Source organism: Budorcas taxicolor, chromosome 14 (assembly GCF_023091745.1).
Source record: "Budorcas taxicolor isolate Tak-1 chromosome 14, Takin1.1, whole genome shotgun sequence".
Lineage (NCBI taxonomy): Eukaryota > Metazoa > Chordata > Mammalia > Artiodactyla > Bovidae > Budorcas > Budorcas taxicolor.
The window spans coordinates 4,708,071-4,732,061 of record NC_068923.1 but is presented as its reverse complement, the minus strand read 5'-3'; the positions used below and the strand labels follow the sequence as shown (position 1 = coordinate 4,732,061).

The 23,991-nt window shown below is 39.3% G+C and overlaps 1 protein-coding gene across 1 annotated transcript in view; it reads left to right on the top strand.

The window, feature by feature from the left end:
- COL19A1 (collagen type XIX alpha 1 chain) overlaps positions 1-23,991 on the top strand; it is a 439,982-nt gene that overhangs the window by 316,836 nt on the left and 99,155 nt on the right. The window contains exon 18 of the mRNA XM_052652029.1: positions 22,389-22,433. Within this exon, the coding sequence (XP_052507989.1) occupies positions 22,389-22,433 (45 nt within the window). The remainder of the gene's footprint in view (positions 1-22,388; positions 22,434-23,991) is intronic.

Below are 23,991 nucleotides of genomic sequence, written 5' to 3'. Positions count from 1 at the left end.
CTCCATGAAATAAAGTAAGAGAAGCATATCTAAATTAATCAATTAGGATATGGTATGTTTCTGTAATGACATCTATTGGTACAAAGTAGGGTTTACTATAAATGCTTCAAAATAATGAGTTAGCTCTGATGTCACAGTGTCGGCTAAAAAACTTGAAGACTACAATATATTACTACCACCCTTAGTATAAAATTTACCAAGTTGCTACTTAGCTACTTGAATATTTGCTGTTTCTTGCACAACTTTTAATGCTTATATCTGTACACAAGTCTCTCAATACCACTTCTGTATATAGTTTATCTTGCCAATGAGTCAGTTTTCCCTTAAATGAAGATATATAGTGCATTTATATTTTAGAGTTTAAAGTTGAGAGCATAAATCTTTTAACTTTAAGATTTTATTTCCCCCAAAATAGGGCTGACCAGGGCAGGTGAGTGGAGAGTCTTTCTGATAGCAAACCAGTTCTTTGAATTTAGCTGTTGCCTCACCTAAAAGAGGGCTTTCCTGGTGGCCCTGCAGTAAAAAAATCTGCCTGCAACACAGGAGACAGTTTGATCCCTGGGTCAGGAAGATCCCTTGGAGAAGGAAATAGCAGCCCACTCCAGCATTCTTGCATGGAGAATCCATGGATAAAGGACCCTAGAGAGCTACAATGGGGTCGCAAAACAGTTGGACATGACTTAGCAACTAAACAACAGCAACACCTAAAAGAACTCTGGCTGTTGTTACTAACATTACAAGACTGAGGCTCAAGGTATTTAGTCTACCTGTGCTCAGAAGATGACTTCAGAATCAGAGCATGACTGTGTCAACAGGGGAGACCTTAGTGTCTCTTCCCCAGATGAAACATTGTTACCATTTAACAGCAGAAGGCTTTAGACCCACCTGGAAATGTAACTTTCAAATGCTTGACTGTTTCCTTCTGAGAATAGTTAAGGGTCTTCCACTGAGATCGGGCTGTTCTACTGAGGTCAGCCTATAGGATGAATGGAAGAGGTGTAGCCTACCTTCCCAACACCTACACCTACACTGACTACCTTTCTGGGTTGTAACCACCACCTCCTCACCCTCAGCTCCACAAAATAAAGGGGCAAACATGCCACGGTGAGTGATTTGTGGTTTTCACCTGGTGTGTCCACACCCACCGCATGCCACCCCCATCTGTTGGGGATGCTGAGGTTGTTTCAATCTGCAATTCATCACATGCCTGATGGTCTGGCTGTCCAATTAAGCACAGAGACAAAGGGGGCCCTGGTGAAACTTTCCTGGAGATTAACTAATGAACCATGTGTTGAAACACATAAAGTGACATTCCAAGGTTAAAATAATCTTCCTGGTTCAATTGGCATCGACTGATGTAACATCTGCATTTGAGTCCTGTGCCTCGGCACCTCATCTTGCAGTAGCTCCAACCATCCTGCAGCCAGGATTCTGCTGAAGCAGCTACCCCGAGGGATGAGTGGCAAACCACTCAGACACCTCCCCTCTGTCTTCTCACCTGAAAGAGTTCCTGGCTCATTCCCTTGTACCAGGAATCCTCAAAGGCAAAGGAACTGCCTTTGGCCCCTGTACGAGAGTTGATATTTTCCTCTACATTTTCCTTGTCATCAGAGGAAGAAATTCAGGCCTAAGAAGCCCTCTCCTCTCACAGCACAAATCAAAAATTGAATTAGGGAAGAAAAAAGGAAGCGAGGAACAGAGAGCCCAAAGAGGGAGATGGGGACAATTCTAAAAGTGTGTTTCTCTGCATTTTTGCATGCTCTCTTGAGGATGCAATGAGTGAAAGGTAGACTTCCCTCTCCATCAGAAAAATAATTTGCAGAACAGCTGCTCCCATCCTGCAAGACTGTTTGCAAAGAAGCAACAATGCTGAGCATATTCTTCCCCTCAAGGAAAATCTGCTCACAGTCCAGCAAACTGCTCTGCATTGTCTCCAGCTCTGGGGATTGTAATAAAAATTTGATAGGCTCTGTCAACTGGTAAAGCCGTCGGAACCAGAGCTCCTTACAACAATCTAGATTGGAAAGGAAAAAAAACGTGTTCTCTCTGGAGGCCACGTACAAGCCGATTTTACATTTGATATTGTTTTTTAAAGATCCACATGGAAAATGTGTAGTTGGTTATCTTAGCATCATCACACTCAGTGCAGCTTTGCAGAGAATCAGTCTCATCTGTTGGAGATGGATGCTCTGCCTCCTGGCAACCAATTCCAGCCTTCACTTCTCCAAATCATTGATCCAAAAAAAAACCAATTTGCCAGCAAAATAATCTATTTTTCCTTTTGAGTATCAAATCACAACTTCATTTTCACATGCACAGACTAGCAAGGACAGAAAACACTTCTCCAAAATAAAATATGCAAGAGCTTTCCGAGCAGTGAGTTAAACCCAAAGATGGCACAGAACGTGAAGGCTTCTTAGGAGGCACTGCAGGAAATCCTTCTGGGCCTAGAAGATTTAGAGATATAATTTCAGTCCGAATTTTTTGCCTTACCCCTCCCAGTGCCATAGGATCCATTAGCTTTGGAAAACATGATTTGGGCACAGACATGGATTTTTGGATTTTTAGCATTATCAAAGAGAATCCTGACACTCACCTGGGTCTGCTCCTCCCCTCCAAGGACAACCACGCTCAGACCTGGTGAAGTATGTTTCTGTGAGGCCCTGAGTTGCTGGATGTAGAGCCAGCCTTGGGCTTTCTTTCCAAACGAGCACAGCCCTCTTAGGCCACATGTTAATTTGCTGCTGCTGCTGCTAAGTCACTTCAGTCGTGTCCGACTCTGTGCGATCCCATAGACAGCAGCCCACCAGGCTCCCCCCATCCCTGGGATTCTCCAGGCAAGAACACTGGAGTGGGTTGCCATTTCCTTCTCCAGTGCATGAAAATGAAAAGTGAAAGTGAAGTCGCTCAGTCGTGTCCAACTCTCAGCGACTCCACGGACCGCAGCCTACCAGGCTCCTCCGCCCATGGGATTTTCCAGGCAAGAGTACTGGAGTGGGGTGCCATTGCCTTCTAGAACTGCTCTAACAAAGCATCACAATCTGAATGGCTTCACCATCAGAAATGTGTAACCTCAGAGCTCCAGAGGTACTGGCAGGGCCTCACCATCTCTGAAGCTTCCGGGAGAGGTGCATCCCAGGCCTTGCTTTCAGCTCCTTCTGGCTCACTGGGCTTGGGACCCCATAACTCTCATCTTGACATGGTGTTCCCCCATGTGCATGTCTCTGTGTCCAAAGTTTATTTTTATAAGGACACCATCACACTGAGTTAGGGGTCCCCCTGCTCCAGTATGACCTCACCTGAAGTAACTACTTCTGAAAAAAAATAAAAATTACTTGTAAGTGAGATCACATGCTGAAGTACTAAGGGTTAGGACTTTAACATGTGAATTGAGGGGATGGGGGTGAACACAATTCGGTGCATAATAGATAACCAGGTTTTTTTTAACCTTATGTACCCTTATGCTTAGAATTAAATTTCTAAGGACTAATCTGTGGAATTTTTAATTATCTCATGTCCTGTGAGGGGGTTCAAGTCCTTGGTCTCTTTTAATAGATTGAGCCATAGGAAATTGCTGACATTTGATTCTTGGAAGTCTATAGGGATGGCTGTCTCCTATTGTGCAGCCTGCAGATTTCTGGAAACTTCCATCTTTCCAAAGAATACCCTCTAGAGGGCAGTTGAAATACCTTGAGTCTTCCACCTGCCTAACTATAGATTACGTTAGCCATTTCCCACAAGGAAACAAAGGACATGACCTTACATCCAAGAATGCTTTTACAAAATTAAAGAAAAAATTATTGACATATAGGTGATTAATGGGCTTCCCTGATAGCTCAGTTGGTAAAGAATCTGCCTGCAATGCAGGAGACCCCAGTTCAATTCCTGGGTTGGGGAAATCCACTGGAGAAGTAATAGACTACCCACTCCAGTATTCTTGGGCTTCCTTGGTGGCTCAGCTGGTAAAGAATCTGCCTGCAATGTGGGAGACCTGGGTGTGATCCCTGGGTTGAGAAGATCCCCTGGAGAAGGGAAAGGCTACCCACTCCGGTATTCTGGCCTGGTTCCATGGACTTTATGGTCAATAGGGTCACATAAGAGTCAGACACGACTGAGCGATTTTCACTTTCATAGGTGATTAATAATATTATACTGATTTTAGGTATAGTATATAGCATAGTGATTCTATATTTTTATAGATTATATCCATTTAAATTTATTATGAAGTATTAGCTATCTTCCCTGTGCTATAAAATATATCTTTGTTGCTTATTTATTTTATACATAATAGCTTGTACCTCTTAATTCCATACCCCTATCTTGCCCCCTCTTCTTCCCTCTTCCCAGTGGCAACCACTAGTTTGTTCCCTATATCTGCGAGTCTGTTTCTTTTTCATATATACATCTACTTGCCTCATTTTTTAGATTCCACATATAAGCAATAACATACAGTATTTTTTTTCTCTGCCCAACTTATTTCACTAAGCTTAATACATTATCAGCTCATCCATTTTGCTGCAAATGTCAGAATTTCATAATTTTTTATGATGAAGGAGTATTCCATTATATATACTTCACACCTTCTTTATCCATTCATCTGTTGATGGACACTTAGGTTGCCTCCACAGCCTGGCTATTGTAAATAGTGCTGGTATGAACACTAGGGTGCATGTACCTTTTCCAAATCAGTGTGTTTTATTTGGATATATACCCAGAAGTAGAATTTCTGGATCAATGATAGTTCCATTTTTAGCTTTTTGAAGAAACTCCATACTGTTTTCCAGTGACTGCACCAATTTACATCCCACCAGCAGTGTACAAGTGTTTTATTTTCTCTACATCTTTGCCAGTATTAGTTATTTGTAGAGTTTTGGACTTAGCCATCCTGATGAGTATAAGGTTATATCTTATTATGATTTTGATTTCCGTTTCTCTGATGATTACAGTCTTGAGAATCTTTTCATGTGACTGTTGGTTCTCTGAAGGTCTTCTTTGGAAAAATGTCTATTCATTTCTTCTGCCCATTTTTAATTAGGTGTTTGGTTTTGTTTTTTGATGTTGAGTTACATGAGCAGTTTATGTATGTTGGATATTAACACCTTATCATTCATATTACTTGCAAATATCTTCTCCCATTCAGTAGGTTGCTTTTTGTTTTGTTGATGGTTTTCTTTGCTGTGCAAAAAAATTTTAGTTTAATTAGGTCCCATTTGTTTATTTTTGCTTTTGTTTCCTTTGCTTTAGGAGACAGATCCAAAAAATTATGATTTATGTTGAAGAGTATTCTGCCTATGTTTTTCTCTAGAAGTATTCAGTCTTATATTTAGTTTTTAATCCATTTTGAGTTTATTTTTGTAAATGGTGTTGGAGAATGTTCTCAGTTCAGTTCAGTCACTCAGTCATGTCCAACTCTTTATGACTCCATGGATTGCAGCATGCCAGGCTTCCCTGTCCATCCATCACCAACTCCCAGAGCTTGCTTAAACTCATAGCCATTGAGTTAGTGATGCCATCCAACCGTCTCATCCTCTGTTGTCCCCATCCTCTCCTTCCTTCAGTCTTTCCCAGCACCAGGATCTTTTCCAGTGAGTCAGTTCTTCACATCAGGTGGCCAATGTATTGGAGCTTCAGCTTTAGCATCAGTCCTTCCAATGAATATTCAGGACTGATTTCCTTTAGGATTGACTGGTTTGATCTCCTTGCTGTCCAAGGGACTCTCAAGAGTCTTCTCCAGCACCACAGTTCAAAAACATCAATTCTTCAGTGCTCAGCTTTCTTTAGGTCCAACTCTCACATCCATACATGACTACTGGGGAAACCATGGCTTTGACTAGATGGACCTTTGTAGGCAAAGTAATGTCTCTGCTTTTTAATATGCTGTCTATGTTGGTCATAGCTTTTCTTCCAAGGAGCAAGTGTCTTTTAATTTCATAGCTGCAGTCACCATCTGCAGTGATTTTGGAGCCCTCAGAAATGAAGTCTTTCACTGTTTCCATTATCTCCCCATTTATTTGCCATGATGGGATGGGACCAGATGCCATGGTCTTAGTTTTTTGAATGTTGAGTTTAAAACCAGGTTTATCACTCTCCTCTTTCATCAAGAGGTTCTTTAGTTCCTATTCACTTTCTGCCATAATGGTGGTATCACGTGTACCCTAGTGTTCATCACAACATTGTTTACAATAGCCAGGACATGGAAGCAACCTAGATGTCCATCGGCAGATGAATGGATAAGAAAGCTGTGGTACATATACACAATGGAATATTACTCAGTTATTAAAAAGAATGCATTTGAATCAGTTCTAATGAGATGGATGAAACTGGAGCCTATTATAGAGAGCAAAGTAAGTCAGAAAGAAAAACACCAATACAGTTTATTAACACATATATGTGGAATTTAGAAAGATGGTAATGATGACCCTATATGTGAGACAGCAAAAGGACATAGATGTAAAGAACAGACTTTTAGACTTTGTGGGAGAAGTTGAGGGTGGGATGATTTGAGAGCATTGAAATATGTATATTGTCATGTGTGAAATAGATCGCCAGTCCAGGTTCGATGCATGAGACAGGGTGCTCAGGGCTGGTCCACTGGGATGACCCAGAGGGATGGGATGAGGAGGGAGGTGGGAAGGGGGTTCAGGATGGGGGACACATGTACACCCATGGCTGATTCATATCAATATATGGAAAAATCCACCACAATATTGTAAAGTAATTAGCCTCCAATTAAAATAAAAATTTTTTTAAAGGGTGGTGTCATCTGCATATCTGAGGCTATTGATATTTCTCCCGGCAATCTTGATTCCAGCTTGCGCTTCATCCAGCCTGGCATTTCACATGATGTACTATGCACATAAGTTAAATAAGCAGGTGACAACATGTAGCCTTGATGTTCTCCTTTCTGAATTTGGAACCTGTCCACTGTTCAACATCTGGTTCTTTTACATGAGTCTGTTCAGTTTTCCCAGCACTTCTTCCTGAAGAGACTGTCTTTTCTCCATTGTATATTTTGCCTCCTTTGTCATAGACTAATTGACCATAGCTGTGTGGGTTCATTGCTGGGCTCTCTATTCTGTTCTGTTGAGCTGTGTGTCTGTTTTTGTGCCAGTACCATGTTGTTTTGACTTTTTAGTACAATCTGAAGCCAGAGACTGTAATAACTCCAGCTTTATTCTTCTTTCTCAGAATGACTTTGGCTATTCAGAGTCTTTTACAGCTCCATATAAATTTTAGGATTGTCTGTTCTGGTTCTGTGAAAAAAAAATGTAATGGATATTTTGATAGAGATTACATTAAATATGTAGATTGCTTTGGGTAGCATAAAATTTTAACAATATCAAGTCTTCTGATCCATGAATATGGATCTTTACATTTCTTTGTATCATCTTCAATTTCTTTAATTATTGTTTTAGAGTTTTCAGAGCATAAATCTTTCATTTTCTCAGTTAAGTTTCCTCCTAGGTGTTTCATTCTTTTTGATTTGATTTTCTTTTTTAGTTTTTTTTTTTTTCTTTACAATACTGTATCGGTTTTGCCATACATCAACATGAATCTGCCACAGGTATACACATGTTCCCAATCCTGAACCCCCCCTCCCACCTCCCTCCTCATACCACCTCTCTGGGTCATTCCAGTGCACCCACCCCAAGCATCCTGTATCCTGCATCAACCCTAGACTGGCGATTCATTTCTTATATGATAGTGTACATGTTTCAGTGCTATTCTCCCAGATCATCCCACCCTCTTCCTCTCCCACAGAGTCCAAAAGACTGTTCTACACATCTGTGTCTCTTTTGCTGTCTCGCATACAGGGTTATCATTACCATCTTTCTAAATTCCATATATATGTGTTAGTATACTGTATTGGTGTTTTTCTTTCTGGCTTACTTCACTCTGTATAATCGGCTCCAGTTTCATCCACCTCATTAGAACTGATTCAAATGTATTCTTTTTAATGGCTGAATAATACTCCATTCTGTATATGTACCACAGCTTTCTTATCCATTCATCTGCTGATGGACATCTAGGTTGCTTCCATGTCCTAGCTATTATAAACAGTGCTGCGATGAACATTGGGGTACACGTGTCTCTTTCAATTCTGGTTTCCTCGGTGTGTATGCCCAGCAGTGGTATTGCTGGGTCATAAGGCAGTTCTATTTCCAGTTTTTTAAGGAATCTCCACAAACTCCACCCACAGCGAGGAAACTCCACAATAAAGAGAACTCCACCAACTGCCAGAATACAGAAAGGCCACCCCAAACACAGCAATATAAAGAAGATGAAGAGACAGAGGAATACCCAGCAGGTAAAGGAACAGGATAAATGCCCACCAAACCAAACAAAAGAGGAAGAGATAGGGAATCTGCCTGATAAAGAATTCCGAATAATGACAGTGAAATTAATCCAAAATCTTGAAATCAAAATGGAATCACAGATAAATAGCCTGGAGACAAGGATTGAGAAGATGCAAGAAAGGTTTAACAAGGACCTAGAAAAAATAAAAAAGAGTCAATATATAATGAATAATGCAATAAATGAGATCAAAAACACTCTGGAGGCAACAAATAGTAGAATACATGAGGCAGAAGATAGGATTACTGAAGTAGACGATAGAACGGTAGAAATAAATGAATCAGAGAGGAAAAAAGAAAAAAAATTAAAAGAAATGAGGACAATCTCAGAGACCTCCAGGACAATATGAAACACTCCAACAGTTGAATTATAGGAGTCCCAGAAGAAGAAGACAAAAAGAAAGACCATGAGAAAATACTTGAGGAGATAATAGTTGAAAACTTCCCTAAAATGAGGAAGGAAATAATCACCCAAGTCTAAGAAACCCAGAGAGTCCCAAATAGGATAAACCCAAGATGAAACACCCCGACACATATTAATCAAATTAACAAAGATCAAACACAAAGAACAAATATTAAAAGCAGCAAGGGAGAAAAGACAAATAACACACAAGGGGATTCCCATAAGGATAACAGCTGATCTTTCAATAGAAACTCTTCAGGCCAGGAAGGAATGGCAGGACATACTTAAAGTGATCAAAGAAAATAACCTACAGCCCAGATTACTGTACCCAGCAAGAATCTCATTCAAATATGAAGGAGAAATCAAAAGCTTTACAGACAAGCAAAAGCTGAGAGAATTCAGCACCACCAAACCAGCTCTTCAACATATGCTAAAGGATATTCTCTAGACAGGAAACAAAAAAAAGGGTGTATAAACCTGAACCCAAAACAATAAATTAAATGACAGTGGGATCATACTTATCAATAATTACCTTAAACATAAATGGGTTGAATGCCCCAACCAAAAGACAAAGACTGGCTGAATGGATACAAAAACAAGACCCCTATATATGTTGTCTACAAGAGACCCACCTCAAAACAAGGGACACATACAGACTGAAAGTGAAGGGCTGGAAAAAGATATTCCATGCAAATAGAGACCAAAAGGAAGCAGGAGTGGCAATACTCATATCAGATACAATAGACTTTAAAACAAAGGCTGTGAACAGAGACAAAGAAGGACACTGCATAATGATCAAAGTATCAATCCAAGAAGAAGATATAACAATTATAAATATATGCACCCAACATAGGAACACCGCAATATGTAAGACAAATGCTAACAAGTATGAAAGGGGAAATTAACAATAACACAATAATAGTGGGAGACTTTTTTTTTTAATCTTTATTTTTACTTTATTTTACTTTACAATACTGTATTGGTTTTGCCATACATTGACATGAATCCACCATGGGTGTACATGCATTCCCAAACATGAAAGGGGAAATTAACAATAACACAATAATAGCGGGAGACTTTAATACCCCACTCACACCTATGGATAGATCAACTAAACAGAAAATTAACAAAGAAACACAAACTTTAAATGATACAATAGACCAGTTAGACCTAATTGATATCTATAGGACATTTCACCCCAAAACAATGAATTTCAAGTGCTCACAGAAACTTCTCCAGGATAGATCACATCCTGGGCTATAAATCTAGCCTTGATTTGATTTTAAACAGTTGCTTTCTTGCTTTCTCTTTCAGACAGTTCATTATTAGTGTATAGAAAAGCAATAATTCTGTATGCTAGTCTCATATCCTGCAACTTTACTGAATTCATTTATTAGTTCTAATAGTTTTGTGATGGAGACTTTGGGCTTTTCTATATAGAGTATCAAGTCATCTGCAAAAAGTGACAGTTTTTCTGCTTTCCTTCCTATTTGGATGCCGTTTATTTCTTTTCCATGTCTGATTACTGTGGCTAGGACTTCTAGTACTACATTAAGTAGAGGTGGCAAGAGTGAGCGTGTATGTTTTCTTCCCGATTTTAGAGGAAAGGTTTTCAGCTTTTTACTGCTGAGTAAGATATTAGCTAAAGGTTTGTCATAAATGTCATTTATTTTGTTGAGATATGTTTCCTCTACACCAGCTTTGATGAGCATTTTTATTTTATTTTATTTTTTTTGGTGTTTTCAGTATATAATTTTACTGCTATTTTTTATTCTTTTTTCATTTTGCACAACAATGATATTAGGTATTAAATGACATTTCTTTCTCTACTAATGATCCAGTTTATCCATTTTGCAAACTCCAAATTGCAGTCTTGTGAAGGGAAATTTATAATATGGGAACACATAGAAAACCAATAGGGAATGTGGTTAGCCATCATAAAATTTCAATAATAATTTAACTGATAGTCTTTAACTTTGGAAAAACAGAATAATTAGAATTAAAATAGGTATTAAAAATAATTACCAGTAGTTTATATTAGGAAAGAATACAGCCATAAATGGCTTAATTGCCCAATTAAGTAACTACCAGATTCTTCTTTAGTCAACACTAACAGAATTCACATTTGAGCCAGTCAACAAAGCATATAAATATTCAACATCTCTTGAATAGAACATCTTAGTGATAACAGAGACTACGTAATTCTACCCATTGTCATGACTGTGCACAAATTAACCAGGTTAAATATCAGAGATACACTGGGAATCCTCCCAAAACTAACAACAGAATATTCAACAAAGTTTCTTAAAGATTCAGAAATAAAAATTGAACAATTATAACATGGATGAGACAGTATTTAAACAACTATCAACCTAATCAAAGACCTTTAAAATTACCACCAAAATGCACTATGATATTTTTTTATTTAGTGTACAGAAAGAATCTATAAGTACAGGTTGCAGAAAGAAAATGTTTAGTGCTATTTACATTCATTTTAAAACTCTGCTCTATACAAATTTAATTCTGATCAGTATGAACAATATTTTTGTAGATCTGCTGCATATAAAGCCTTTTCATCAAAGCATTAACAATGAATAAAATAACCTGATTACCTTTCAACAAAGCTGACTGAAACCATTTACACTTACTGCTTGTAAGGGCCGTGGACACTCATTTCAGTACAGGACATTATGTCAGCCTGCAACTTCATTTTTATAAAGGATAGAGTTATTTATATGGAATATTGTTCACTATGACTTTTATTTCTAGTAGTTTTGTTTATGTTAAGCAGTTTTAAAATATAAATATAAATTGATTTTTGAATGCAAGTCAGTCTCCAGGGGAAAAGTTAACAAGTGATTTTTCATAGCAGAAACCATTTTCCTGCCACAAAAGTTTTCATCACCAGAACTAACAAATCAAGTGTTCCAAATACAATTTTGCACTAAAAATAATTGACAATTATTTTCTTCATCAGCAGAATTTATAACATGGTTTATGGTACCTAGAAATACTCATATGTGCAAATCCACACTGGAAGACATTCAGCAATTAATGAAGTTAATTGCTGGGCCAACATGAGAGGAAAAAACAGAAAAGAAACTAAAATGTTAGGTGAATTCTACCGAAGTCAGCCATGGCGGCTGCACTGGCACAGAATCCTGCCCTGAGCGCGGCTGTTCTCACTGCAACAAATGAAAAGACACAGTGTGCCTGTTGTTGGAAGTGCTCAGCAGAGGGCTCGTGAAGCTAGTTGTTTTTCCTTCACAGGTGCACTCCAGTCAGACTGACTGGGGGCTTGTTCACACAGCACAAGAGGGAACGCGGGCATCTTAGCCTTAACGCGGGGGGACTCACTCGTAGATTTCCATGATTGCACAGAAATATTAGAAAACCTCATTGATTCACCACTTTTATGTATTTGAATATCAGCAAATTCAGTTTTCCGTAATTATTGCTCATCTCTGTGTCCCGTGTCATACTTGCTCATTAATGAGAGCTCAGATGAATTTTTAAAATTAAAAATTCTCCATAGGACTAATTCTGTTTCCTTATGTAGTTTGCCTTGGGTATTAGTGCTTGCAATTGTATTAAAATCAAAAGCTGATTTTCAAGGCATACTTGATTAGGGATGCCATTCTTTTGTTTTGTACCGATAATTTAAAAATTGATATGCTAAAAACAATTTGCACAGCGCTAAAGCATGAGCTAGTTTCATCTAAACCTGTAAAAAAAATATAAAAGATTTTATATTTTTTCACTGGGAAGAAATTCTTCCTGGGTGAAATTGCGAATATGTGTAGAATATATTTAATAAAAACCTCATAAAATACCTAACTATAGAACTTAAATATAGATTGATGAGCATTTTTAATCATGAATGGATGTTGAATTTTGTCAGATGCTTTTTTCTGTGTATATTGAGATTATCCAATTATTTTTATCTTTCCTTTGTTAATGTTTTATATCATATCGATTGATTTGTGTTTATTGAACCACCTTTGCATCCCTGGAATAAATCCCACTTGATCATGATTTATGATCCCTTTTATATATTGTCAAATTCAGTTTTCTAATTTCCATCAGAGATATTTTCTTTTTTTTCTGTAGTTTCTTTGGTTTCAGCATCAAAGTAATGGTAGCCTCATAGAATGAATTTTGTAGTGTTTCTTTCTTTTCAATTTTTTGGGATAGTTGGAGAAAGTTGGATTTTAACTCTTCTTTATTTATTTGATAGAATTCCCCTGTGAAGCTATCTGGCCTTGAACTCCGCCCCACCCCCCTCCACAAATTCAATTTCACTGCTAGTGATTGATCTGTTCAGATAGTCTATTTCTTCTTTATTCAGTCTTGGAAGATTGTATGTTTCTAGAATTTTGCCCATTTCTTCTAGGTTGTTCAATTTGTTGGCCTATAACTGTTTGTAGTATTATCTTATTCTCCTCTTCCATTTATTATTTTATTTGGATCCTCTCTATTTCTTGACGAGCCTCATTAAAGGCTTATCAACTTTGTTTATCTTTTCAAACAACCAGCTCTTGGCTTCACTGATCTTTTCTATTTTTTTGCTTTTATTTCATGTATTTCCTCTCAGATATTTATTATTTCCTTCCACTGTTCTTCTTTTTATCATTCCTTTATATGATAAGTTAGATTTTTTACTTGAGGTTTTTTGCTTGTTTCTTGAGATAGGTCTGTCTCACTATGAACTTCCCTCTTAGAACTGCTTTTACTAAATCCTACAGCTTTTGGAAAGTTGTGTTTTTATTTTCATTTGTTCCAAGTAATATTCTGATTTCTTCTGTGATTTCTACATTGACCCATTGTTTTTTTAGTAGCATGTTGTTTAGCCTCCACGTGTTTGTATTTTTCCCATTTTTCTTCTATAATTGATGTTTAGTTACATATTATTGTGCTTGGAAAAAATGCTGGATATATTTTCTGTCCTGTTAAATTGTTGAGACTTATTTTGCAGCCTAACGTGATTTATCCCAAAGAACATTCCATGGGCACTTGAAAAGAATGTTTTTTTTGCTGTTTTTGGATGAAATGTCCTGTTAAGCCCAACAGGACTTACCTATTAAGTCCAACTAGTCTAGCGTGTCATTTAAGACTATGGTTTTCTTATAGCTTTCTTTTCTGAATGATCTATCCATTAATGTAAGTGAAGTATTAAAGTCCACCACCACTATTGTCAATTTCTTCCTTTATACCTGTTAATATTTACTTTATACATATTGGTGCTTCTGTATTGGGTGCGTATATATTGACAAGTATAATATCTCTTCTTGCATTGATCTTTTTATCATTATATAATGCTCTGTCTTTTGTTTTAGACTTTGTTTTAAAGTCTATTTTGTCTGATATGAGTAATGCTGCCTTTGCTTTCTTGTTATTTCTATCTTTTTCCATCCCGTCACCTTCAGTTTGTTTCTCTTTACCTCTGAAGTGAATCTCTTATAAACATTATACAGATGGGTCTTGTATTTATACAGTCAACCACTGTTTCTTCTGATTGGAGCATTTACTCTGTTGACATTTAAAGTGAATCAATAGAAATGTACTCGCTGCCATTTTCTTACTTGTTTTCTGGTTGTTTTTGTAATTCTCTGTTATGTTCTTATTGTTGTAGTTTCTTCCCTTGTGGTTTGATCATTTTCTTTAGCAGTGTGCTTGTGTTACTTTCTCTCTAGTTTTTTGTGTATTTATTTTAGGTTTTTGATTTGTGGTTACATATATGTTGACCTGTAACTATTTCTTTTTGTTTTAAACTGGTAGTCATTTAAGTGCAATCATAGTCTAAAATATTTACATTTTTTATTTTCAGCCACATTTTGTGTTTTTAATGTCATGTTTTGCACCTTCAAGTTTATCCCCTCACTGTTTATTATAGTATATTTTATAATTTTATTTCCTTTTAATCTTTGTAACTAGTTTAAATAGTTGATTCACAGCCATTTCTATATTTTTCCCTTTTCTAGTGGGTTTTTTTTCCTTCCATAGATTCTTCCTTCTGACTGTAACCTTTTCTTTTCCATTTAGAGATGACTCTTTAACTTTTCTTTTATGGTAATTTTAGTACTGATGAACTTTCTGAGTTTCTTCTTGTCTGAGAAGTTATCTCTCCTTCAATACTAAATGATAACTTTTCTGGGTAGATTATTCTAGGTTGTAGGTTTTTCCTTTTCAGTACTTTCCCTTCTGGTCTACAGAGTTTCTACAAAATCAGTTGATAGCCTTATGGAGGTTCCCTTGTATTTGATTCTTTGTTTCTCTCTTGCTACCTTTAGAATTCACTTTAACGTTTGCTATTTTAATTATATGTTTTGGTGTGGGTCTGTTTGGGTTCATCCTATTTGGGACCCTCTGTGTTTCCTGGACTTGGATAATATTTCCTTCTTCAGGTTTGGGAAGTTTTCAGACATAATTTCACCAAATGCACTTTTTTACTACTTTCTGTCTCTCTTCTGCTTCTGAGTTCCCAATAACACAAAGAGTGATATGCTTGATGTTGTCTCAGAGCCCCCTTAAACTGTTCTCATTTTTTTAAATTTGTTTTTCTTTTTTATGCTATAATTGGATGATTGTCATTATTATATCTTCCAGATCATTTATGTGTTCTGTGTCACCTGGTCTGCTGTTCATTCTTTCATGTGTGTGTGTGTGTGTGTGTGTGTGTGTGTGTTGCTTATTTATTGTATTCTTCAGTTCTTCCTGGTTCTTTGTTATATTTTCTAGTTCCTTATTAAATTCTCAGTGTGTTCATCTATTCTTTTCTCTAAATCACTTATCATTGTTATTCCTAATGCCTTGAACTCTTTAACTGATGAATTATTTATTTCTGTTTTATTGCTTGTTTTCTTAGGAGTTTTCTTTCGTCCCATTTGAATCAAATTTGTCTTCTCATTTTGCTAACTTTCTCTGTCTCTGATATTAGGTGAAACAGTTACCTGTATGAAGGAGTGTCCTTTAGTGGGAGCATCCCTATATAGTCTGTATGTGCCCAGTGGGAGAGCTGAAGCTGACCTGAGCCTGGGTCATGTCTTCCCCTAGGATGTGCTGACTACTACCACCTTGGTAGAAAATGGAACATGAGATGTCATGAGAGCTGGATCCAGGCGTGATTCAGGGCTTCTCCTGTGCTTCGTGACCATCACCACCCCACTGGGGGTGGGGGCAGTTTCCCAGTTGCTGGAGCAGAAGTGATGAAGGTCAGGCCTCAGATGCGTCCATTCCCACAGTGTGTGTGCTCTTGCCTCTCCCATGACCAGCACCCTTGCCTTAGAGGGAAGCAGTGCTGGAGCAAGAGGTCCTGGAATGGGCGCTTGGTGTGGGTCAGCATTCAGGCTGTAGTGGTCCTGAGACCATTGGAGTTCTGGACAGCTCCCAATCTGCTGCCCCCAGGAGTGACAGCAATGGCTGCTGCCCCCCATTCAGATGCTGTGCCAGGTCTTCATCCCCCTACTACTGTATATCTCCCTTGGCCATGGCAGTCCTAATCCTAGTGTGGCGCTGTGCCACAGAGCAAGCGAGCTGGACCGGGCACTCAACTCGGGCCGGACACACACTGAGGTAGCCGCAGGAAACCATGCAGAGTTCAGATAGTTTTTATCTTCTCTCCTTCCTTCCTGGGAATAAGCCAGTGTGTGCTCTCTCTTCACAAGCAGACCTTAGGTTTCTTACACACTCACTGTGTGACACTGCTTTTCAACCCAGCTAAGGAGATGTATCTCCTGACATCAGTCCCTAAGACTGGCATGCCCAAATGTGGTTCAAACTGCTCACTCCCCAGGGAGAATCTTTAAGCCTGTGTAACCCCCCTTCTCATCTGTGTCCCTCACTACAGGCACAATCCTAACCTTACTGCTTCTCTTCCCTTCCTACCTGATTTTGTGTGCACCTCTCTTACAGTCTTGATTGTGTAAGAGTTTCTCTGTCAGTTCCTGGTTTGTTTGCAGTGAGTTGCTCCACGCATGGATGTGTTATTGTTGTGTTCAAAGGGCGAGGTGAACTCAGTGCCGCCTACTGTGCCATCCTGATTTCCCCAGAATTCCTGAAATGTGTAGGCTGGGTATCACCCCACACAAAACACCCCTCATCACTGCACCACAGGGACCTTTCAACAATATATTCAAAATTGTGCATCTATTAAAGCTACTCAAAAGGTTTCTGAGAACCATTCAAATAACATGGCAGCAAGGCACAAAGTGACCTGGCAAAATTAGAATAACATCTGAGGCAGAACTGTGGGTTCCAGAAACATAACGACTAAGTCACCAAGAGTCAGACATGACTGAGCAACTGAACAACAACAAATCTCTTATTATTTCTATGTGGCATGAAAGTCGCTTGGTTGTGCCCAATGCTTTGCAACCCCAAAGACTATACAATCCATGGAATTCTCCAGGCCAGAATACTGGAGTGGGTTGCCATGCCCTGCTCCAGGGGATCTTCCCAACCCAGGGGTCAATCTCAGGTCTCCCACATTGCAGGCGGATTCTTTACCCGCTGAGCCACAAGGGGAGCCCAAGAATACTGGAGTGGGTAGCCTATCCCTTCTCCAGGGGATCTTCCTGACCCAGGGATCAAACCCAGGTCTCCCACATTGCAGGTGGATTCTTTACCCGCTGAGCCACAAGGGAAGCCGTATTATTTCTACAGAGTCAAGAAATTATCTGGTACAGTTAGCTTGGAGAAAGCAGAGAGGAGAATCTCACATGTCAACAAATCAATGCAAATGAAGTTCAAGTTTGCCTCTGCCTTGACTGTTGTTAGCCAAAGAATGGATAACACCTACAGAGGCCACTGAGGGTCCTTATTTAGACAGGTTTCCTGAAATAGCTATTGCGTGAAACAACCATATTATACTCTGCTTGGCAGTGAATACCATGTTGTTTTTCTGGATGTGAAAACCTCCAGAAAAGTCAAGGTTTTAGAACAATAGACTATATGGATAGAATAATATGACTTGGTGCTGCAGAAACATCTCTTCATCTCACAACATTTGTGATGCCCTTTAGGTTGTTGGGGGACCAGCTAGGGAGGAGGACCTAAACCAAGGTGCTGTGAGATGCTCTCAGCAGATGTCCTTTGAGTACTCTTCTGCTCTGAAAGTCAAAAGCACAGGGCATCCCAGTCCAAAACCATCCCTGGACAACCTGTGTGTTAGACCTGGGGTCCCCAACCCCTGGACCACACAGCAGGAGGTGAGCAGTGGGCAGGCAACACAGCAGGAGGTGAGCAGTGGGCAGGCAAGCGAGCAAAGCTTCATCTATATTTATAGCCACTCCTCATCACTTGCATTACTACCTGAGCTCCCCTCCAGTGGTGAGATCAGTGGTGGCATTAGACTCTCACAATGAGTGCAAACCCTACAGTTGACTGTGCATGCAAGGGATCTAGGTTGCACACCCCTTATGAGTCATCCTAAAACCATCCCCCTACCCTGTCTGTGGAAAAATTATCTTCCACAGTATCGGTCCCTGGTGCCAAAAAGATTGGGAGCCACTGTCTTAGACCAAGCATGTTCCACCTTCCCCACATATCTTAGGACAAACACAGCCAGGCAAAGACTGTGATGGGCTGTGCATCAGAGCCCATTGGAGCCCATTGGCTCCAGGCCCAGATAGCAGTATTTTCAGGAAACTCCTAAAGTTTTATGTTTCTGTGGAGATTGCCTTCAAACAGCTTACCATTTCATAACTGCTCATTCTTTATGTATGTGACTCAGAGTGTCATAACTCACTTTCATATATGTCCTTGCATAGAAGAAACTGTACAAAAAAGATCTTATGATCCAGATAACCACGATTGTGTGATCACTCACCTAGAGTCAGACATCCTGGAGTGTGAAGTTAAGTGGCTCTTAGGAAACATCACTAGGAGCCAAGCTAGTGGGAGTGATGGAATTCCAGCTGAACTATTTCAGATCCTAAAGGTTGATGCTGTGAAAGTGCTGCACTCAATATGCCAGCAAATTTGGAAAACTCAGCAGTGGCTACAGGGCTGGAAAAGGTCAGTTTTCACTCCAATCCCAAAGAAAGGCAATGGCAAAGAATGTTCAAACACTCATCTCACACACTAGCAAAGTAATGCTCAAAATTCTCCAAGCTAGACTTCAACAGTACATGAACTGAGAACTTCCAGATGCTCCAGCTGGATTTAGAAAAGGCAAAGGAACCAGATCATATCACCTATATCCATTGGATTATAGAAAAAGCAAGAGAATTCCAGGAAAAAAAAACAAAAACCATCTGTTTCTGCTTCATTGACTATGCCAAAGCCTTTGACTGTGTGAATCACAATGGGAAATTCTTCAAGAGATGGAACTACCAGACCACTTTACCTGCCTCCTGAGAAACTTGTATGCAGGTCAAGAAGCAATAGTTAGAACCGGACATGGAACAACAGACTGGTTCCAGATTGGGAAAGGAGTACGTCAAAGCTGTATATTGTCACCCTGCTTATTTAACTTATATGTTTCACATAATGCAAAATGCCAGGCTGGATGAAGCATAAGCTGGAATCAGTATTTCCAGGAGAAACATCAATAACCTCAGATATGCAAAGGACACCGCCCTTATGGCAGAAAGAGAAGAGGAACTAGAGAGCTTCTTGATGAAAGTGAAAGAGGAGAGCGAAAAAGCTGGCTTAAAGCTCAACATTCAGAAAACTAAGATCATGGCATCCAGTCCCATCACTTCATGGCAAATAGATGGCGAAACAATGGAAACAGTGACAGACTTTATTTTGGGGGACTCCAAAATCACTGCAGATAATGACTGCAGCCACAAAATTAAAAGATGCTTGCTCCTTGGAAGAAAAGCTATGGCAAACCTAGACAGCATATTTAAAAGCAGAGACATTACTTTGCCAACAAAGGTTTATATAGTCAAAGCTGTGGTTTTCCCAGTAGTCATGTATGGATCTGAGAGTTGGACCATAAAGAAGGCTGAGTACTAAAGAACTGATGCTTCTGAACTGTGGTGTTGGGGAAGACTCATGACAGTCTCTTGGACTGCAAGGAGATCAAACCAGTCAATCCTAAAGGAAATCAGTCCTGAATATTCATTGGAAGGACTGATACTGAAGCTAGCTCCAATACTTTGCCCACTTGATGGGAAGACCAACTCAGTAAAAAAGACCCTGATGCTGGGAAAGGTTGTAGGCAGGAGAAGGGGACAACAGAGGACAAGATAGTTGGATGGCATCACCGACTCAATGTACAAGAGTTTGAGCAAACTCTGGGAGATGGTGAAGGACAGGGATGTCTGGCCTGCTGCAGTCCATGCAATCGCAAAGAGTCAGACACGACTGAGAGACTGAACAACAGCAAATGATTTATAACTGAAGACTTGGGGACTAAAATTTTTGTTTCAATTTAGATATCTGAGATCAAAGGTAGGTAGAAAAATGAGAGACTATCACAGGACCAGTAATATTTATAACACCAGTTATAAACTACTTATTTTTCATAGAATTTTTAGTCTCTTTCTCCTCAAATTTTGTTTTAATTTTTCAATTTTTGGAAATAATTTTATTTATGTATTTGTCTTTGTCTGTGCTGGGTCTTCATTGCTGTGTCGGCTCTTCTCTAGTTGCCATGTGCAGGCTTCTCATTGCAGTGACTTCTCATTGCAGAACAAGGGCTCCAGGCGGGCAAGCTTTAGCAACTGTGGTTTGTGGGCTACAGAGCCCAGGCTCAGTAGTTCTGCCTCATGAGCTTGGTTGCTCTGAAGCTTGTGGGATCTTCCCAGATCAGGGATCAAACCCATGTCTCCTGTATTGGCAGGCAGATTCTTTACCACTGAGCCACCAGGGAATCCCCTAAACTACTTCTTTTTAACTGAAGTAGCATGAGTAATATGAAGGCACATTTAAAATGTCAAACTAACAACAGTGATTGGCTTATTTATTCAACAAATATTTATTGAGTGCTTCCTATATGTTAGGTACTGCTATAGGCATGGGGTGGGCATTCAGTTCCAGGCCTCATAGGTCTTACATGCTAACATAAGAATTTTTGAAGAAATACAAAATTGTACATGTTAGTTAGTATTAAGGAGAAACACAGTGTCCAATGAGAAGGTGTGCGGGGAACCTGTCTGGAGACCCTCAGAATGCATTTGGTAATAGCTGAGATCTGAGTCATTGCTAACCAGATGAAGAGGTGAGGACAGAGTGGAGGACTACAGGGAGAGACAAGAAGGATCCTGGTCCATTTGAGGGGCTGAGAGAAGACCCTTTACATGACTTTGCTGAGGTTTTGAAGAAAGGAAGTCAGAACGTCATTTAAAGATTGCATTCTGACCTGTAGAGAACATGTGTGTCAGAGGAGCAAGAGTAGGTTATAGGGGCCAATGAGGGAGCCTTTGCAATGATCCTGCAAGAGTGCTGGTGGCCTTCCAGTGGAGATAGCTGGAGTGAAGAGACTTGGGGCAGAGGCAACCGCACTGGATGATGTTGTCCTTAAGCAGTAGAGTGTGTGTGAAGTCGCTCAGTCGTGTCCTACTCTTTGTGACCCCATAGATTGTAGCCTACCAGGTTCTTCTGTCCATGGGATTTTTCCAGGCAAGAATACTGGAGTGGGTTGCCACTTCCTTCTCCAGGAGATCTTCCCAACCCAGGGATTGAAGCCAGGTCTCCCGCATTGTAGGGAGACGCTTTACCATCTAAGCCACCAGGGAAGTAGAGGAGGCCAGTGTTAATGGTGACACCTAGATGGAAGAAGAAAGAGTCTATGGACAGGAGAGGTTGGATGCAGATTTTCTTTCTTTATGTACTCTGTTTCAATTATAAAATGAAATAACCACTCATTTTCACAAGTCAAACTGCAGAGATATGTTAGGAAGAAGTTAATTATCATCCTCCCACTTCTGGACTAATACCTGTTAACAATGAGTTATTCTCTTGTCTTTCTTACTCATATATGGCTGCATTTTTGTATTTTTAAATTCAGTTTTGAACTTGTTGAATATAACTCTCTTCTAGAATTTACAAGTGAATGGATTAAGTAGAAAAGTAGATATAGGGGTCAAAACCCAGAAGGGAAACATGTGCTGGGTTTACAGATTTGTCTGTCCTGGTATGCATAATGCCTCAGCCATGGAATTGATAAGTGTACCTGGGACAAAGGTTGAATCACAAGAAGAGGGCTGGATGTAGTCCTGAGGAGGCCCAGGGTTGACCAGTGAGGAGCTGGTTAGAGAGGAGAGGTCAGAGAGACAGGAAGAAGAAGCATAGTACATGTAATACAAGTCATAAGCATGCCAAGTGCAGCCGAAATGTCGATAATGGAACATCCATTATACTGAGCAACAAAGATACCACGATTGCTGTTGAAAGTTGTATCAAAACCAAACGAGGCTGCCAGGCATTAGTTTGGAGTTTTGCTAATTCACCCCTGGAGAGGTGCTATTTCTCCAGCATCACCTCCTGACGGGGCAGGGTGGAAGTCACAGCAAGGACAAATAGGGTCTCAAAAGTGAGAGTTTTTCAGGAATGTTTGACAGAGTGTGAGAGAGGCAATGGGAGAAAAGTTGTTACAGTGCTATTGTCTATTTTTATGTTAAAGTAGGGACTGTTTTAAAAATAAATAGATTTTTTAAAATTTTTGTTTCATGTTTACTTAGGGGAATGTTGGTGAACATGGAGCTGGTGGTCTAAAAGGAGAGAAGGTAATCAAATTTGCAGAATGAGTAGAGACATCTAGGTTTTTACACCAATTCACACATTCACATGTCAGGACAGCCTCACTGCCCCGCAGGTTCCACGTCAGCCTTCAGGGAGCACTACTCTCCCCGCCTCCTGACCAAGCAGGACTGAGCTCGGCCTCCCCTGGAAGCCTTGAGTGGCTGACCACAGGAAGGGAACACTTCCACAGTGAGGGGAAATAGCTGTCACATAACTGTCACAGGTAAATGAAATTAGGACACATGTTTCAGTTTATAGTTAGATGTTTCTTGGATCCGCATAGGTGGCAAAAACAATCTGAAAAGCCCTGTGACAGGATGCCTGAGGCTTCTATTTTTCTGTCCTCTTAAGTGTCCACACATAAGCTGTCATGGGAGCATTTATGGGTGGGTTTTTATCATGTACAGTCACAGTTTAACCAAATAATTATTTCAAAACAGCTTTAAAATTAAAACGCTGGTGAATTTCCATTGCCTTCTCATTGTCATCATTCATGAGTTTAATTAATTAGCTGTGAAGATGACAAATACACTTGCCTTCTCAAAAAGATGTCTCACTCCTGTTTGATCCTGCAATTGTGATGACCTTAGATTCAGTGGGAAATTGCCATTGTCAAGAATAAATAAAAACAATGAGGAAACTATATTCAATATTTTGTAATAACCTATAAGGGAAAAGAATCTGAAAAAATAGATATATATATATATATACTTGTATGTATAACCGAATAACTTTGCTGTACACCTTAAACTAACATGACATTGTAAATCAGCTATACTTCAATTTTAAAAAGAAAAAAAGACGAAAGAAACAATGCACATCAAATCCACAGACAAGATGAGTAGGACTGAAAATACTCTGCAGGAACATGGCCTGTAAGTGCTCCCTTCCGCCATTCACCCAGTAAAAATTCTCATGATTGAGGGCAGGGTATTTCAACATGAATCCAAGAAAATATGACTTCCATGCCTTATAAATCCGTGTAACCCATCTATTCACAAGATCATACCTCCATCACCAGAAAGAAAAAAAAAAAAAAAACTGCTAAGAGATAGTCTCCACAGAATAGGGAGCTTCTTATAGATTGACCATTGCAAATGAAATTTCCTACAAAAAATAAAAATAAAAACCTTGACATTCTTAAAAAGACATCCCTAAAAATTGATTATACAGCAGTAATGTCATTTATGTGTCTTGGATTGCACTGCTGGTACATTAACATTATTTCCTGTAACCAAATAGCTTATGGAATTCCTACACCACCATAACGAACACATTATATTTTAAGCAATTACTGCAGGACACATGCAGACTAAGGAGAAAAAAAAAAAAGAGCTTGTCACTTAGGACAGCTGAGCAAAGAGAGCTGTGGCACTTTTAAAGTATTTAAATTATGATTCATTCCTTGAAACAAAGCAGCTGGCTCTCATTTTCCTCTGTTCATTAGGAAACACATGTTACTTAGGAATTCTGAAGCCCTCAATGTTGAGAAATTTGATTCTGTAAAACAGGTGTATTTCTAACTCTAAGGACACTTTCTAT